Raw genomic sequence first — 18194 nt, forward strand, 5'->3', positions numbered from 1 at the left:
AACCAAGGACGCAGCCTCGGTGGAATTCCAAGTATGCTGGAGATTGGAACAGTCCTTCGGCGGCACTCGACGACGTAGCATCCTTGAAATATTGGCTTGGAAGCCAATATCCTCGCGATTGAGAAACGGCCAAGGTCCCATGGAGCTCAACCGGAAGGGGAGGGACTTCGCCTCTCTATAGTCAGCATTCCACTAATAAAATCGTTTAGGCCGACACATTTTCGAAACTCAGATGAAGTTACTGATTAAAAAAATCAGCCTAACTAGTTATTGTAAGGGAATACATTTTTAAAGTAACCCTCCCAACCCTGGATTTGTGTAACTATTGATTCTTTATCTTTTATTAATATGTTGTATTTGAGAGGGAACAGAACAGGTGATTGAGTAATACTGTTGGTGTTTCCAGGAATGAGATTTTGGAAACGCAGCACTTGAAGGCAGCACCATGCGCTCACCAGCTGTCCAATGAGAATCAGCGATCCTGGAGCGCGTGTGTGTTGCTCGTGGGGGTTGAAGCGAAGACGCGTGAGCGAGGCGACCAGCTTGAATTCCGCTCAGCTAGAGGTAAGAGAGACATAACAGCTAGTAGGCACAGTTGAATTACTACGACCATTTGCTACCGTTTTAGGGTACTTATCCGTTACGTTACGATTTTACTGACTGATGTGACAGGCCACTGGTGAACTGTTTCAAGACACTTTGCGCCGACTCTGTTGCTTTTATTAACCCGGGAGCTAACGGTAGCTTAGCATTAGCTTGTCAATGCGGGTAGCATAATGCTAGTAGCTGCACCGTTAACGGACCGTTTTATCTACATAATGGAAAGGCAACCCGTTGTTGCTTCAACAACTCACTAGCATACATTATCGTTATTGTGTTGTTCGAATGGGCGGTGGAGGGATATTGTAAATGGTCAACCTTCGTACTTGCTGATAGCTAAAGCATTGTTCATAGCACGTTGACTCGTAGTTTCATGCAAGCTAGGTTAGCTGCTGTCAGATCTTTGGCACCGCCCATACTGGGTATTTATTTCCATGTGCTCGTTGATAAGCCGATGTAAGAGTGTAGGTGATATTGATATACTTGTATCAGTTGTCCTATGTGACTGTCAAAGGCAGCGATAGTTATTTTATATGATAGTAAATAGTGAGATGCTAACTTTAGTTATAGCCTAGCCCATGTTCTATTAGCATGGCAATGCGTCATCGGCCTGCGCTTGCTCAACACCAGTGTTACTGTTGATGAGTCGAAGTTAGCTCAGCTGTCTGTCTGCGGCCAGGACTTCAAGCTGACGCGGATTTAGGTTGTACTGCTGGTGAAATCAGCAGGGTGTTCAAAACCGATGATTTCTTGGCAATGTTAAGGTTTTTAAATCAAAACGAGTTACACGGGTATTTTTGTTATAACTCACTCTGATGCCCATGTCGGTAGTTGCTCAATCACGGTCTGTGACTCATGAGTACATGTCTAATACAACTGTTCTGTTTTTATTAGAGGGAGGAGCTGCCACTTGGAAATGGAAGCCAATAAAGGTAAAGGCTGACATATTTAACCTAACTTACTACTACCTTAGATAGAGTGTGAGAAAAGTCGGGTAAACTGTTTTTATTCAGAATGTATCATTAATATATATATGCGTGTGTGTATGTATATGTATAAAAGAGTAAAACTTCTAGTGAAACTTAAAAATGGTCATGTTCAAACGACAACTGTGATGGTATTAACAAAAACACAACACAGCGAGATTGACAAAGTATGTGATATATGTCACACTTATTTAAGGAGCAATTTATGTAATTGACCTGCTAAAATGTTCTGTTTTGGTTTGGCAGGTAAAGGGGAACAAGGGATGCAAATTCCTGGTGGACAGATGGACAGACCTGTCAGCTTCCACTTCATGGAAAGGCAAGTGCAGTTGTGTTATACTTTGTTACTAAGTTCAAATGAATATATCTCCCTGGTTACCACATGCCAATGTTCTCATCAGTTTCCAGACATGGCCATTTTTAGCAAAAACATTTATGTTGATATTATTTATTTTTTGCCACTGCACACATAACTGATAATTGAAAATGTGTTTGGTCCCAATTGGCAGTTGAATATTGATGTTAATTGCCACTTGCCATAATGGCACAAAAATATATATATTTATATATAATAATATAATATTTTTAGCCCCAAAATATAGCAGATAGAGTAACTTCCTCATGACTTTAAACATGGTATTGTATTACACAAGGGGGTAATTTAGTGAGCTACTTGTGATCCGTTTGTTATTGTAAACATTCAGGAGTGTAACCGTGATATCGTCAGGTGGTTTCTTTGTGAACCTTTTGGAAATACTCAATTAAGTACTCCAAAATCAGATGTATGCAATATCACATCTACAGTTATCTAGTTGAGGTTGAACACATTAAACTATTCAGTCATGCATTTCATGGACAAAACTTTGGGTTAACGGTTTCACCTCTTAAACATAAATCTTGATATCTTTCTTTGTACTGTAAATGATATTAATCTATTCTCATGTTTTTCTTCTCTCGTAGCATGCTTCCCAAAGTAGTGAAGAGGCGAGTGCATGCCTTGAAAAGGCTACAAGTGCAGTGTGCTCACATAGAGGCTAAATTCTACGAGGAAGTCCATGAGCTAGAGAGGAAGTATGCTGCCCTCTATCAGCCAATGTTTGAAAAGGTACAATAAATAATATTTAACGGAACATTTTCTTTAATTTACCTCTTTTGACTGTAACAGCAGATGTATGCAAGTGTTTTATGTTACAAACACAAAAAGCGCTAGGTAAGAAATGCAACAAATGAGGTCTCTTATTTTGAAAAGGATCCAACTTTTGTTGTTACGTGCACTAATGGGTGGTAAAGTGTGTCTTTCTGGTCCGATCTGAGATCAGCCAGGATGCATCCTTGGTGCTAAATTAAAAACTGCCACAACGAGTAGTCAACTGTTCTTTTGTCAGTCAAGGCTATTTCCAGAGCTAGTGACAAGAACTCAGCCATTCATAGTCTCACTGAGACTGACAGCTGTAGTCCGGCTGCAGCTGTCTGCAATGTGTGTACTCTGTGTATGTATGTGTGTGTTTTTCTGCACTGTTAGTGTTGTGTGTGTGTCCACATGTGTTAGTGTCTTTCTAAGATGGTATTGATTACACTGGGCTAGCTTAAAAATAATTCAGCTTTATGGAATGAATGCTTGTTTGTATACAGATTTTTCACACTCATATTCCCAGATTCCTCTCTATGTGATTAGTGTTGTCACAATACCAAAACTATGTCTTTGATACAATACCTGCCTTTTAATTATGTTGATATTAAAATGGCCACTATTCCTGCTAAGTGCTTGCTGCAAACATGGACGCAACCTCAAAATACAGCGAATATTAAAATACTTAAATGTAAATCAAATGTGGTATTTTATCCTATTTAATGTACTGTGTTCTTCATAGTTTTGTGTATCGAGCAGAACTTAAAGTGATGATCTTTGTCTTATTGTTTGTGTGTCCCAGAGACGAGATGTTGTCACAGGAACAGTGGAGCCCACAGATGCAGAGTGCGAGTGGCACAGTGAAAGAGAAGAAGAGGAGGAGCTAGCGGTAAGCAAAGACTACATTTTATTTTCCTTAAAAGCCTTATCACTTTGCAAAGTAAATGTTGGTTTTTCACAGCAAAGGACAATATTATTTCCTTATAGTGACAGACTGCTTTAATCTCATAAATAAACCAACATCCTGCAAAAATAAATCGGGAAAAGAATCACCAACAAACAGGACATGCAAACTGTGAGAGTTTATGTTGCTGTAATCTTGATTTGATCTGATTTCTTTGCACACACAAGAGCTGTGGGTTTTAAAAGACCTTGGTCTCAAGGGCACTACACCAAAGCTTATCAAACTAAATGTAGATTTCCATTAACAGTTCCATTTCACTTCCTGTAGGAGCAGGTCAAAGAAAAAGCTTCTATTGAGGATGCAAAGAAAGAAGAAGCCAAGCCAGAGGAAGACCCAAAAGGCATCCCTGAGTTCTGGCTCACCATATTCAAGAGTGTGGACATGCTCAGTGACATGCTGCAGGTACATTTCAAGCATTTGTTGCTCTCTCATGCCTGAAACGCATAACAACCAGTTCCTGAACAGTGTCATTTGGCTTTAAACTGACTGTTTGTCTACCACTAGGAACATGATGAGGCCATCCTAAAGCACTTGAAAGATATTCAAGTCAAGTTTTCTGAGCCAGGACAGCCAATGGTCAGTATCTTCATGTTTTAATAAAGAAATACTATCATTCCTAAGTAATAAACTAAATACAGTTAAAATACTGGGTGAAATAATCCATCTTGATCTTTCTCCCAGAGTTTCACATTAGAGTTCCACTTTGAGCCCAATGGCTACTTCAACAATGCCGTGCTCACTAAAGTCTACAAGATGAAGTCGGAGCCTGACGCAACAGAGCCGTTCTCATTCGAGGGGCCCGAGATCATTGACTGTGAAGGGTGAGAGCACACATACTATGACACATGATGTTGAGGTTTAAGATCAAATAGATTGTGTGGTTTGTGAAGCCTCTCTGTTCACTCTTTCTATATTCATCTCTTTTGACTTAACATCCCACATACCAGCCTCCACTTGGCACTTTCACTGACCTTTTTTTGCGTCCTTGCTTTAGACTGCCTCTCACTTTTTTACATCTCCTCTCTGTAGCTGTCAGATAGACTGGCACAAGGGGAAGGATGTGACTGTGAAAACTATTAAGAAGAAGCAGAAGCATAAAGGCCGTGGCACGGTTCGCACCGTTACCAAACAGGTCCCCAACGACTCTTTCTTCAACTTCTTTAACCCTATCAAAGGTGAGAGAGAACACACTCAGAAACAAGGGTATACAAATATACTGGTTTCTCTTGCAAGTCCTTTAGAGAAACTACTATTCTTTTCAACATCTGTCTTTCCCAGCAGTGTCTTTTTTTAATTCAGGCATTTTTCTGTTTGCTTTGTACACAAAATCACTAGCTTGACAGTAAACATGTTTTAGTTTGAATCTGCAGAAGTTATGGCAACATGCATGTCGTTATGGCAACATGCATGTGATTTTACCATTGGTCACTGCATTAAGCTGAATCAACAGCAGGTGGCGGCAGACTCTTAAACTGTGAGCGGGTGGAACAGTTGAACTGTCTGTCGCTCACTGATGTTGGGCTGTGTACACGAAACTGTTTACTCTACCTAAAAACTTTTACATCTTTGCTTTTATAATAATAATAATAATAATGGGTTCCATTTATAAAGCACTTCATATTCGAATTCAAATCCCGAAGTGCTTTTACCGTTATTAAACATCTTGAATGGGGTTTGGAAGCTTTGGGACGCTTAACAGTTATCAGTTAATGACTCGCACATAAATGACCAACTCAAAATGTGAGGCAGAGTTCTGATACAGCTATTAAAAATAACTATAACCCACTTAAAACATTTTACTTTAATGACAGATGGGTGTGTGTTGAAATTAAATATGTAAGTGTAAAGTCAGCTAATGCACATGCTTATTTTATTAGAAATAAATCAAAGGAAGACGACGAAACATTCAACAAAATGGCAAGCTTCGGCAACAAAAAAGACTTGGCTCGTTATACTGTAATACAATCATTCTGGTAGTTTATTTAAATTATAAAGTAAAATCTTTAAGACATTAAGTGACCTTGATGGTCTGATAACCTATATCAAAGGTACGGGATGTCTGTCTAAAAAGATTATGTTCGTTTTGTTTTGTTGTGTAAAAAAGTGTAAAATACAGTGAGACATCCCGTAAGTGAAACATCTTGAAATGATTCATGAGTTCTTCTCTCTCAAAGGATCAAAACGCCTTTATTTCATTACTGGATTGTATTTCCTGTGTAGTTACCTTACATCTCAGACATGCCTCGACTTATTCTGTCTTTGGGAAGTTGACCTGATCACTCATTGGCTGAGCAATAGTTTGTTCTACTGGTTCAGGCACAGCCTCGGTATATGACTGGTCGGTATAAATAGCTCCTCTTAAATGTGTGCGGTTCTAGGGTTGGGACGTCCATTAGTGAGGAAGCCATCACTCACTGATCATGTCAACATGCATAAACAGTGCGGTGTGTGTATGAACACGGGTTATTTGACTTTTTAGATGCAGCCCATAATGAGCCTTCCAACGGTTTGAATGCATGCTGATCATACATTAGAAGACCGTGTTGGAGAACAATTTCTAATGCTCACTGAATAATGACTAAGGAGGTCATAACCTTGAATATGTAACACGACAGTTTCCTCTAATTCAGTATTGTTGAGCAGAGGAAGGATGGGGTGATGTCACCTCTAGTCAGTGTATGGGTGCTGGAGCACAGCTGCTTCTGTACAGCCCGCCACTTTCTGTGGGTGTGACCTCACTTTGTCATTAATAATAGGCATGGCTGTGGCCTTAAATGGGCTTTTAGATGTTGGTCAATTACAGCTCATTCAAAGCTGCAACATTGAAAGCAATTATAAAACTCATTTTACAGCCGCCTGTGACGTTTTTGTGACGAACGTGCTGTTAAAAATATCACATTTTAAGTGTTTTATCTTAGAAATGATCCTTCTCTTGTCATTTATAAAGCAGGGTTTTGTAGTGCTTATTGCTTACGTTTTCCTTTTCTTTACAGCGTCACCAGAAGGAGAAATGGTGAGTCAAATGTAGCTTTTTCTTCATAAAACCAGCACCCATGTCATTGTGTCTTCCATTACATGAATCTATGGGATTTGTAGCTGTGTTGAATGGTCTCTTTGTGTTCATGTTTTATAGGACGAAGACTCTGAGTTCACCCTAGCCACAGACTTTGAGATTGGTCATTTCTTCCGTGAGAGAATAGTTCCCAGAGCAGTGCTGTATTTCACCGGAGAGGCCCTGGAAGATGACGAGAGCGTGAGTGTTTTTGATCCAACACACTGTTGTACTTGGATGCAGAAAAAGCCACAAAATGGGACATTTACAGACTGAAAGAATACATATAAGCTACATTTGTCAACGCTGGTTTACCATGTGTGATTTCACCCTGATTCTTTTTTTAATGCAGTTTGAAGAGGAGGAGATGGAGGAGGGAGATGAAGAGGTTGGTAATACTATTTTCTCTACCATTTGAATTAGATCTTTTATACGTCAGCTGGGCGTCACTGTTCACACAACCATATCATAAAAGCACTCATATTTATTAAGGAAGGAATACATTCTTATTCTCGTTTCTTTGATTCTCAGGAGCAAGATGACGAGGGTGATGATGACGACGATGATGAGGGAGACACCAATGTGAGTATACATTCTTAACTTTTTTCTGGTTTGATTTATAGTGCCTCTACTTACGATGTTTATCAAGACATAACCTTTTTGAATAGAATTTTCCCTAAAGGTTATTTTATATATTCCCAGTTTTAACCACCAGTTCTGACAGGCAACACATGCTGCATATGTCTCCTCCTGCTCATACTCTCACAGGCTATGGGATACTAACTCATGTAGTGACGGTCAGTGAAAGAGACATTTATTTAGTTGGACTGAAAAGACCATTCTCCATTTTGAGATATTCCAGTCTGATGGTGAGCAAGTGCATAACATGCCTAGCGGTTTGAACAGGAGTGACCAACAATGCTGCCTTGTTTATGTAAACATTTGTTTTGGTGCCTGTTGTGCAAAATGTGTTTGTCCCGTGATACCTGCTGCACATCAGTTATTCATATTGCTACAGAAATCCAATGTCTCACTGTGCTCACTGTCTCCTTTCTGAATGTGACGGTTGATTAAACTTGTGCATATTGTTGTCTCTCCCTTCCCTGGATCCCCCCCCATTACAGGCATAATCAATCATTCTCACCCCATGCAATTTCTAGGTAAGGGAGAAATAAGGATGGCGTCCCAAACACTTTCTTACACTTTCTAGTCCATTGGCTCTGGTCTATTATTCTGGCTGCCTCTCTCTTTTACTACACTCATGATTCTTCCAATAGTCCGAGGTGTTTAGGACCCTCAACTTACACCTTGGGTAGACACCGCTTTTTTTCTCCCTGTCCTGTCTTTGCTCTTTATCTATCTTTTTGTTTTTCCTCTGTAGTCCCATCCCAGGTTTCTAACATTGCACCCTTTGTTGTACACAACCAGGTGCTTTCATTCTCACGCCTGCTTTCCTGTTAGCCTCATCTATGGTTGCTAGTTGATTCCCAGTGGCCTCATTATCTCACTCTTCTTGTTTTTCTAATCTGGTTTCTCTGTGTCTATTCCCAACAGAAAGAACAGCCCCAGCCTGCCGAATGCAAACAGCAGTAACCGTGGTGACCTGGTGGAGATCTGCTCTCCGTCAAATCAGTTCTTAGCCAATCAACGAGTCCTCCTACGCCATTTTATGAACTCATGAACGCAATAGAACGCAAACCAAACTGCGGTTTTTACTATGTGCATGACTTATTTTCTTTCGTCTTGCGCCCATCTAACACTTTTATTTGGCTTCATTCAAAACTCATAGCGGGAAGTGACTTGACTCTAATAAACTACCATGTCATCACACAGGGACAGTCTTCTTCTTTGGTAAGGTGGAGTAGGTTGCTACTGCCAACAACCTCAGAACATCATCATATTGAAAAAAGCATAGGAAAGAAATGGATCCCAACTTTAGTTTTCATGGAAATAAATCAGTTACTCAGGGTTTTTTATGCTAGTTACAGGAAAGTGTTGAACAAGTCTGACTTAATCTTTCACTGGGGTTGCTGAAGTGTTTTTCTTTTGTTATGGTATTTTAAGAGGCATACAATGTATCATTTTGAATTTAATTTACTTTTGAAAATGTTCATTGTCATTTCATTGGACTATTTATTCTGGTGTAATGCAGCGGAGGTGTCGCATTTCAGGAACTCTGCTGCAGTTAAAGGCTTATTCTCATTGGCTCAAATCTTATTTGGGCTCAGCAGGTTAACAAAACGTGGAAACTGCCAAGTCATGTTTTTTATTATTGAAATTAGTTTAAAACATTTAAGAATTGTGTCCTCCATTAACACTGCTCTCACTTCTGCCCAGCTCTATTGGGCTTAACAAGCATTTAAACTGAGCACTTGATTGGACACGTAACACTAACATCATGTGACAGGCATGTGGTTATACCTCAAAACTGTCATACATATATATATATATATATAGCTCTTCTCTGTTTGCCCCTGGTTGTTCATGAACCCACGTCAACAAGGATAATAAAAACAATTAAAAAATACAAGCTTTTGAAAAGTTGGAATGTCTGCATAGAGAAATGCTCCCGTCTGGCTCTGCATTTCACTGCAGGATAACTCACGTAATCAGACAAAGGGACTGATCCACAACCTTTTTTGGGTTGCATCAGTCTCGTATGCATATTGTTCTAAACAAGTTTAAAGTCAGTGATGTGACAGGGTGCAGGATGTTTGGATCAAATGTAAATTCTGTTGCCAAGAAGCCAAAAGAAAGACAAAACCCACCGTCCTTTTTTATTCAACTGTTTGCCAATTGTCATTAACAGTGTAATCTAATTCTAAAGTTGTTAAAGAATATATACATATTTCCGTTGTCTAATGATTCAGTAGAATGTCTGTGGAAAACAAATGGAAGAGATTGCCAATGTATTTTATATAATGCACGCATTTCGGCAGTTTGGATGGACACTTTCGCCCGGTGTCTGCTCAGCGGAGGCAGTGCAGCGAAAAAAAACCTCCTCTTTTTAAAAAGAACGATTGTAGGTCTTGGGAAGATCTTTCAGAGCCACGGTTTTCATCTTCAAATTAACCACATTGGGCCGTGTGCTAGCAATGGCCTTAACTGGTTCTTAATCACAATTTGTTACTTGCGCAATATTTCTTTTCAATTTGTACAGTTAATTAAAATATTCTATTAAAGTTGTGCAACATGGAAATGGGTTGTGTCCTTTGTCCTTTTAAAGGGACCCTGTTATGCTAATTTTCAGGTTTCAATTTTTTGTATTTTGTGCCTACTGTGACATTTTTACATCTTTTAATGTTCAGAAAGTGCTTTATTTCTCATACTGCCTCTTCACCTTCTGTTTGAACAAGAGCCCCGTCTGCTCTGATTGGTTAGCTGGCTGGTTCTGTTGTGATTGGTTAACCGCTCAGGGATGTCCCACCCCTTGGCCTATCAGGTAGAATGTGTTGTAGTGCTTGCCAATAGAAGTGCGAGTGTTATAGGCGCTTTCACACCGGAGCACCTTTCCCCGTACTTTTCTGGTGGGTTAACTGGTGTTATTATGTTACACAAGTAAACAAAGGACTACAATGGAGGTGTTTCAGACGGGGGGCTGGGGGTGTGTGAGAGAAACACAGAGATTTTAGAAAGAACATTTACATGCACAAAACACTTTATTAAATAGTACAGGAAAGGGGAAACTCCAAAAAGCATAATAATAATACATTTGATTTATATAGCACACTTTAAAAACGTCATCTCAAGGTGCTTCACAAAGCTATAAGGAACAATAAGTAAAAAGTTATCTAAAGGAGCATATTGATATTGATTGATAATAGGGCCTCTTTAATATCAATATGTGTGTCTCGTGTAGCAGTGCACTGTGGCCTGTGACCTTTCATAACCCCTGGTCAGAGGTCACATGTTTTACATCAGACATTTTGACCTGAAATAAAAGCACAAGTTATCTTTTTATATTGATGAACGGAGCTGTGTCAAAGGTGTCCCAGTGAGCATGGATGCACAATACCAGAACCCTAAGAAAAAAAAAGTAGTTAAATAGAATGTATTCATTATTTTCTTATAACATGTCAAAAATGTTTTAAATTAAAATAGGCCTATTTTAGCAAGGCCCTTGTCAGCAGTGGAGCTGCTCAGTGGTCCCAGTTGCAGACTGCAACATCCTCTCGCTGTAAATAGATGTGCTCAGCTGAGTTTCTCTGGGTAAATGCACATGCTGCTGACAGCACAACGTGACTGGACACTGAATAGCCACTGTACTGATAGGCATCAGGTGATGATTTGTAAATGATTAGTTGGAGCTTAGAGCAAAGCATGCCGTCACAGCCTCAACACAATGGCACTGACCCTTTTCTCCCTCACAAACACCATGTTGTAGCCCCATGTTGGCATCCAGGCTGGAGGAATCTGCTTACGGTCTGCCCAACATCAGGGCAGCCAACCAGAATGTCTGGAATTTGTCTTGCAGATAGAGTAAGCATGCCCGCTCCTCTGAGAGACCCTTGTAATGCATTGTGGGAGATAATGTCTTAAGAGCTCTGGGTTGCGTTCGAATACTCCAAAAAAACAGCTCCTAAGTTCTAACCCTATCGTCTATTCCTTGACCTCGGAGTGAAACGTCATGGGGTTAAGGGATAGTGGATAGGAGAATTCAAAAGGATTTAGGAGAAGAGACTGCGGCACTTTAGAGAATCCGACTGCACTTTCACTATCCGACGTGTTTATGATGCGCCAGCAGAGGTCATAAATGTGCGCCTGCTGCTGTGGGGAAACTATGGAAACTACAGTTTTCTATACAGCGGACTACAACATGGATGTTTAATAAGAACGAGGGACTACTGTAAACTCATCTAGAGACTCTGCACCGTGCTCTGATGCTGTTGTTTTATGCTTTATGAACGGGGACAACAGAGAAACATATTCTTCATGACCAAAGTTGAAATTGAAATAAAAAAGGAAAGTGAAACTTATGCTCGTCACCCTCTCCCTCCGGTCCACATTAATACAAATGATCCCAATACATATGATTGTATGAAAATATCTTAAAATCAATACAAATGTATTTATTATAAACGTTAGTCCTTAACATCTATCACTGTGTATATCACCATTCAAACATCTTTTAAAAGTTGAACAAACCCCACACAGCTCAGTAAAGACTGTGAAATGTTGACTTTATTTGATCATTTCAGTAAAAACTAACGTTCATATTTCTCTTTTTGATTATAATACTGATGAACGTTCAAAACAAAGCACTTTGGCAACTTACCACATACGTTTTAAAATGCTTAATAAGCACCGTAACTTTCATGATATCATTTCTCGTTCATAATCGGTTGTTTCCGTGAACGGCCGACTGTTGTGTGACGGCAAATGCTGCGGCCGCAAGGCATTGTGGGGCAGCATTTTCTCCTCTCCTTTCGGTTAGGGAGGTCCAGTGGTTCCTAGGCTAAAGGAGGTTATAAAGGAAGTTTGAAACCTCCTTTCCTTTTAATTTAGAGAATTCGAACGGCACTTATCATGGCTGCCACTGAGGGACTTCCGGGTCATTTCACTCCGTTAGGAAGGTTCCTAAGCTAAATGGACTATTCGAATGCAACCCTGGAGTCTCTGGAGGAAGACTGTCCTAGCAACCCATGTTTTCTGCTCAGTGCTGAAAGACAGGTGCTTTTTTATCCCGTCTACTCGTCAAGCTGCTCCAGGCCCGGCTCCAGGATGAAATGACTGAGGGGGCTGTTAAAAAATCGGAGGGCGATATTTTTTTCACAACAACGAAAGATACTGGCAATGTAATTAATTGACACACCAAGCTTTTGTCCTTCTCACTGCTCTACAATCTCTTTGCTTCTTTATTTGTATTCCGGATGGACCCCTCTCATTCTGTTATTTTCCTGATCTTTAATAATAGATAGTACATTATTAGATGGCTGCACTTTGGTTAACAGACTAACATTGATTTCCTCAATTTATAAATTGACAGGCTCTGTAATTATACCATAACCTTTTCTCCTCTATCCCTTAACTCGTCTTCCAGATTTACTTACTATCTACTCTAGTCACGTCAGGATTAAAGACAAATTAATCTGGTTGATTTGATGTTGATTGAATGTTCAAACCAAGGCCTAAAACCTTGCATTTCATAAGAAAGTGACTAATATATAAACCAAATGTAATACTGGATAAAATACTACCAGAGTTGGGTAGACTACACTTACAGCTTTTTAACAGCCCCCTCAGTCATTTCAGTAACGCGTTACTGTAATTATATTACTTTTGTCGGTAACGGAGTAATGTAATGCGTTACTTTTATAATTCAGTAATCACACTACAGTTAGCAGGGCCGGCCAGACATTTTGGTACACAAGTATTTATGACATGGCACTTTATGTATCTATGCTGCTATATTGTATTGCCATGTCATAAATACTTGTGTATTCTGCTCTTGCTCTTTTGCACTTTTTGCATTTTATGTATTTGTATTTGCTATGTTCGTAAATGTCATTTTCTTAAATGTTTTATGTGAGGGACTGCGGATGGAAAGTAGCTCAAAGCTAAATCCGGCATATTTACGCTTGGCACATTTATTGTTTTAGGTGTTCATTAATGTGCATTGTCCCTACCAAATAAACGATTCAAATAAAATGTTTTAGCGGAATTGGTAGGCAACAGTGACTCATGTTCACACTGGTGGCAAACCACAAACTGAAATATCTCTCCCGTCCTTTTTTTGTAATTTTGGGGATTTTGCTCTGCTGCCTGTGAACAAGACACTATTCATGCTGAGGCTGCTGTGTGGGGGTTTGAGGATTGCCTCACTATAACAACGGGCCCAATTGTTTCAGAAAAACTCATTTCTGAAACATCGCAGTAGATTTAATGCTTACAGTTTGCACTGAAAACTAATTTAAATAGCCTGTCAACCATATTTGTTTGTACAGCTTTGCTATGTAATAACAATATTAGAGGGTAGAAGAGTAGGTAAGCAGTAAGACAAAACACTGACATCATATAAATAGGGGAAGATAAGAAAATGTAAAATCTTACCCAAATATGTGGGGCTACAAAACAATCCATTTGTTACCTCTCAAAAATATAGCGAGTGAATATATTGCATTCTTATATGTTGGTACTTATGAAAGTGATGTGACTTTCTGTCTTTTGCAGCTATGCATTCAACTACAATCTGTTTGATTTATGAGAAATATTATTTGAGTAGGTTTAGACAAGAAGTGAACCAAGGTGTAGCCCCACTGTCACCCTACAGTGTTGGAAGGCCTTTCATAAGACAAATGTCAAGTCAACTAATTTGGTCCTGTTGTAAGACGGGAGAATGAAAAGAAAACGAAAAAAGAGAAACTTCAGTTTGGCTTTTGTCACTTTGACATCCTCTGCTCTGCACCCCACTCCTCAGCTGTTTGATGTTTAGTGTATGTTTATGTATGGATGGACAGAGAGGCTGTTTAAACAACACATAGAGAAGAAGTGAGTTTGGTGGACTCAACAGGAGATGATCTCTGAGCTTTGTACAAGACAAGAGCAGCAGAACAAAGAGAGTATTCAGACGGTCGGGATTATCCCTAAATGACGCCTTCTGCCATCGTCTCATCCGCATCCAGCAGGAGTGTGAGGGGTGCAGTCTTCTCCTGACCTTCGTCCCAGCTGCAGCTGCACCCTCTGTCCCACTCTTGGCCCCAAGGTGCTTTTGGCACAGCCTGTACGTGTTGAGCACACACTCAATTGTACGTGAACAAGCTCGTTTGTGTGGGGTCTTTGTATCGTCCTCCTCCCTGTCGGAAGTGGTGTGAGCCAGATTAAGTTCCACCAAAAAAGGAAATAGAGAGGTGCTTTATGCTGCTGGGTGAGTGTTCAGAACTGAATGAGTTGAACTAAAGAGACCATCACATCTTAGATCTGATAACAGTACTGGTGGCATTGACACAAGAACTCACAGGTTTCCTCACATTTTGATCATTATTCCAGGTTAGCAGCTAATGCATGAATTAAAAAAACTACACTTATTGTCACCTTATGTCGTTTTTTAGCAGTCTCTTAAATTATTTTCGAGGAAAAGCACAAACTATTGGTATGGTATAATGGTAGTTTACATCTCCAAAGACGTGCCAAATGTAGTGTTTTTAAAAGACTAACATGACATTAAAATATTTAGATGTTGTTGTAAAGTATAATATTATTTTACATAATATTATTAGTAATGTCATTATAACCGTAAATAGTTGTTATTGCATTTTTGTTCAAGGCATATTTGGTTATCTTACAAGGCATTTCTTAAATTTCAGGCAAATATTTTATAATGTTGTGATGAGAACTGAACATACCATGATAATTAGCAATTGCTAGCACTATACCTGCTTATTCAACATATTAGCAAGATAAATCCTCATGTTAGCATTTAGCTTTACTGTGCCTAAGTGCAGCCACAGAGCTGTTATCATGGCTTTACACTGATGGGGTGTTTCTCAATCGCGAGTAAAGCTGCTTCAGAGCCACTATTTCAAGCATACTACGTCATCGAGTGCCGCCGAAGTACTGTTCCAATCTCCAGCATACTTGGAAATCTACCGAGCCCGGCGTACTCCGTTTGGAGAAATATCGAGTGTGCACATGAGTAGACTTCGCGGTCTTAAAATCCCCACAATGCTTTGCGCACGGACCAATTTCCCCAAATCTGTGGCGGAAGATGTAAGACGGGGCCTCTCATATGACGCACACCTGCACACTTGCTAGCCTGTTCCTCTCTTTGTTTTCCGAATGTCAGGAAGTATTCTTGACTCGCTTCTGAAGCAAGATGCTCGGCAGACATGTGCTACCAAGCAAGCGTACTCGCGATTGAGAAACACCCTTGGTCTTAGATCATGGAAATCACTCCAAAAGGGAAAGCTGGTAGTAGCGTCCTCTCTCAGCAACAGTGTGTAAATATTGACTAAACTTGAATTAGAATGTGAACAATTCCTGTAAACCAAAAACAGTATACAAGTGAGGCCAAAGTTAAATCCAATAATGCTGTGTACTAAATCAAAGTTCAGCAGCAAATGAACGAGCCATAAACATGCAGAGGGGAGAGTTCAGCTGTCATCTTAACCTCTCCTGACAGCACCTGCCCTGCATAAACAAAACCTGCCACACACTGCTCAGGGTTCATGGGAAAGTATGTTCAGGAAGGCCCGTGTCCTTGGGGTGAGCGGTGCACAATCTCCTCCAGGAGGGAGACCAAACAAGGATGTGACTAACACTTCAGCGTGGGTTTCACAATATCTTTTCCACCGTCTGAAGCCAAAACTCTTTCAAATCCCTCCAATCATCTTCTTCTGCAGTGTTAAAATGCTGTATGTGGGCGTCAGGTGATGGAAATATGGACGGATGTTGACAGTTGTTGGCCTGAGCACAATACACACATTCTTTTTTTTTTTTATTATTTGCTCAATTTAGGCTGGAGCCTGTTCAGTCTAACTGACTGACACGTCTGTGGACCAGTGTTGACTGTGTGAACCAGAGAAGACATCTATGTAACTGTGCAGTTAAACTACATGTGAGGAAACATTAGAAGGAGCTGTAGGGGAAACAAAAACATGTCACTCAAAAGAAAGCCAGAGTTATCCGAAAGTTGAGCTATTTGTCAACCACACTTTGTTCCTTTTTGTTTATCCTTGTTGACTTAACACAAATTACTATAGACAATGGTCAATGTAACTTTGATAATCGAACTTGCTTTTCTGCATTATCACCGCTTAGCTTGTGCCTGGTATGTGTGGGAAAGTAAGCTTCACACCCAATCACAGCATAGCGACAGAGCAGCACACCTCTGTCTGTATTTATGAATGGAGCGGTGAACAAACAGGGAACTGGGTGTGGTGGGTTTGGCTTGAATCAAAGTGCTCAACCTGTGAGCACAGATTCCTCTGTCAGTGCAACCTGAACCAGGTGAGCTGACCTGAAAAGGAAATAAGAAGCAAGGCTGGTTTGTATTTATGTAAACCTGGCATGCTGCGCCATGCTCTGATTTGCTTCAAGGTTATTACTTACATCCATGACAGACAATGACAGTGAAATTGAAGTAGTTGATGCTTACTGTAGCTCCACCCAAAATATTGTGTCACATATTTCCGATGACACTTTCCTGGGTAATTCAAATGAATTATTGAGTATATCTGACAGTTTTGACTTGATTTTGATTGATGACCTCCAGTCAAATTCAGACTTGTTAAATCACTGCTGCTTTATTAAAGAGGGGAAATTCTGTGCTCAATCATCATCTTTTCCCTGTCACTCTTGGCTTCATGTGGATTATCTGACAATGAGGCATTGTGTCAGTATTCTACTTTAAACCCACTTTGATTCTGCACATCATGCTGGATAAACCATCTCTACAGCAAACCTCTAAAGAGACAGTTCACCCAAAAATCGTCTTACACGTAGGGCTATTTATTCCTTTCAATTTATTTGGCGTGGAACTATGTTCTGTCTAATGAACAGCTTCTATTTGTTCCCCCTTAACTCACAGAGGGTGTCGTATTCTGTACAAACTGTAAAACCCCCTGAGATAAATGTGTAATTTGCGATACTAGGTTATATAAATAAAAGGTGATTGATTGAATGATTGATTGATTGATTGATTGATTGATTAAATAGCACACATAACCAGCACAAGTGACTTATAACCAATACAAGTGACCATGAGACTCTCGTTCATGAGTGATTGCACGCTTCCTTCTGCGCAGAAATGCAGTTACCGGGTGTAGAAAGAAAATATTTCCTTGTGAAACTGACTTGTGGGTTATCTTGAGTAACTGGATCATGGTTTCTGTTAGAGACATTGCTGTTGAGTTTTTCCAGAAGTATTTTTTGTCATGCTTTGAGCACCATTATCTAAGTGCCATCTAGTTTCCATTATAATCGAGAGAAGAAACATCTCAACTTCAAATCTTTCCAAGTCACGGAAACATCCAACCTTGATTAATAGCTACAGGTTAAAGGAAACATGTTTGGGCTGGCCTGTCCCTTTAAATGTGGATGTTGGACAGGCCTTAAAGAAGTTAAACCTTCAATCCTAAAAGTCCAGTCCTGCTCCCATAACAGATTAGTATTGGTTTGATGGAAAGTCTCTAGGTTTATGTTGTAAGCTGCAGTGAAGCTATGCAGACAGTAAAGTGAATGCTGCATTCCTGGCAGAAGAAGGATTGCAGACCTGCATACCTGACATTCTTCTCAGAGTCAAATTGGCAAGTATGAGCTGCTGCCCTCTCCAAAGCGGACTCTCCAGATCACATCTCTCTAACCGGAGTCGCTGCTCGTTGTTCACATGGTGTGTGAAGGAAGTGTGTCTATCACTGACGGCATCGCTCACACACCTTTGTGTTGAAGTATGTGCTGATGATAGTGAGACAAAACGTGAAATAAGTGTTTAGTATGCATTGACATTTATGAGAGAGTTTACTCTGG

The 18194-nt window shown here is 40.0% G+C and overlaps 1 protein-coding gene across 2 annotated transcripts; it reads left to right on the forward strand.

Moving 5' to 3' along the window:
• Nucleotides 1–422: 422 nt before the first annotated feature.
• nap1l4a (nucleosome assembly protein 1-like 4a) lies at nucleotides 423–9930 on the forward strand. Of its 2 annotated transcripts, XM_034141519.1 has the most exons (15): nucleotides 423–564; nucleotides 1495–1532; nucleotides 1833–1905; nucleotides 2547–2691; nucleotides 3518–3604; nucleotides 3947–4081; nucleotides 4184–4255; nucleotides 4361–4500; nucleotides 4709–4854; nucleotides 6673–6692; nucleotides 6813–6932; nucleotides 7084–7119; nucleotides 7263–7313; nucleotides 7856–7891; nucleotides 8286–9930. In XM_034141519.1, exons 2-14 carry the CDS (start codon nucleotides 1517–1519, stop codon nucleotides 7859–7861), a joined length of 1047 nt encoding a protein of 348 aa, XP_033997410.1. In that variant the 5' UTR covers nucleotides 423–564; nucleotides 1495–1516; the 3' UTR covers nucleotides 7862–7891; nucleotides 8286–9930. The 2 variants fall into 2 exon arrangements, with proteins under 2 accessions (XP_033997410.1, XP_033997409.1); XM_034141518.1 differs by lacking the exon at nucleotides 7856–7891.
• The last annotated feature ends 8264 nt before the right edge of the window (nucleotides 9931–18194 follow it).

The sequence above is a fragment of the Trematomus bernacchii genome, unplaced genomic scaffold (genome assembly GCF_902827165.1).
Source record: "Trematomus bernacchii unplaced genomic scaffold, fTreBer1.1, whole genome shotgun sequence".
NCBI lineage: Eukaryota > Metazoa > Chordata > Actinopteri > Perciformes > Nototheniidae > Trematomus > Trematomus bernacchii.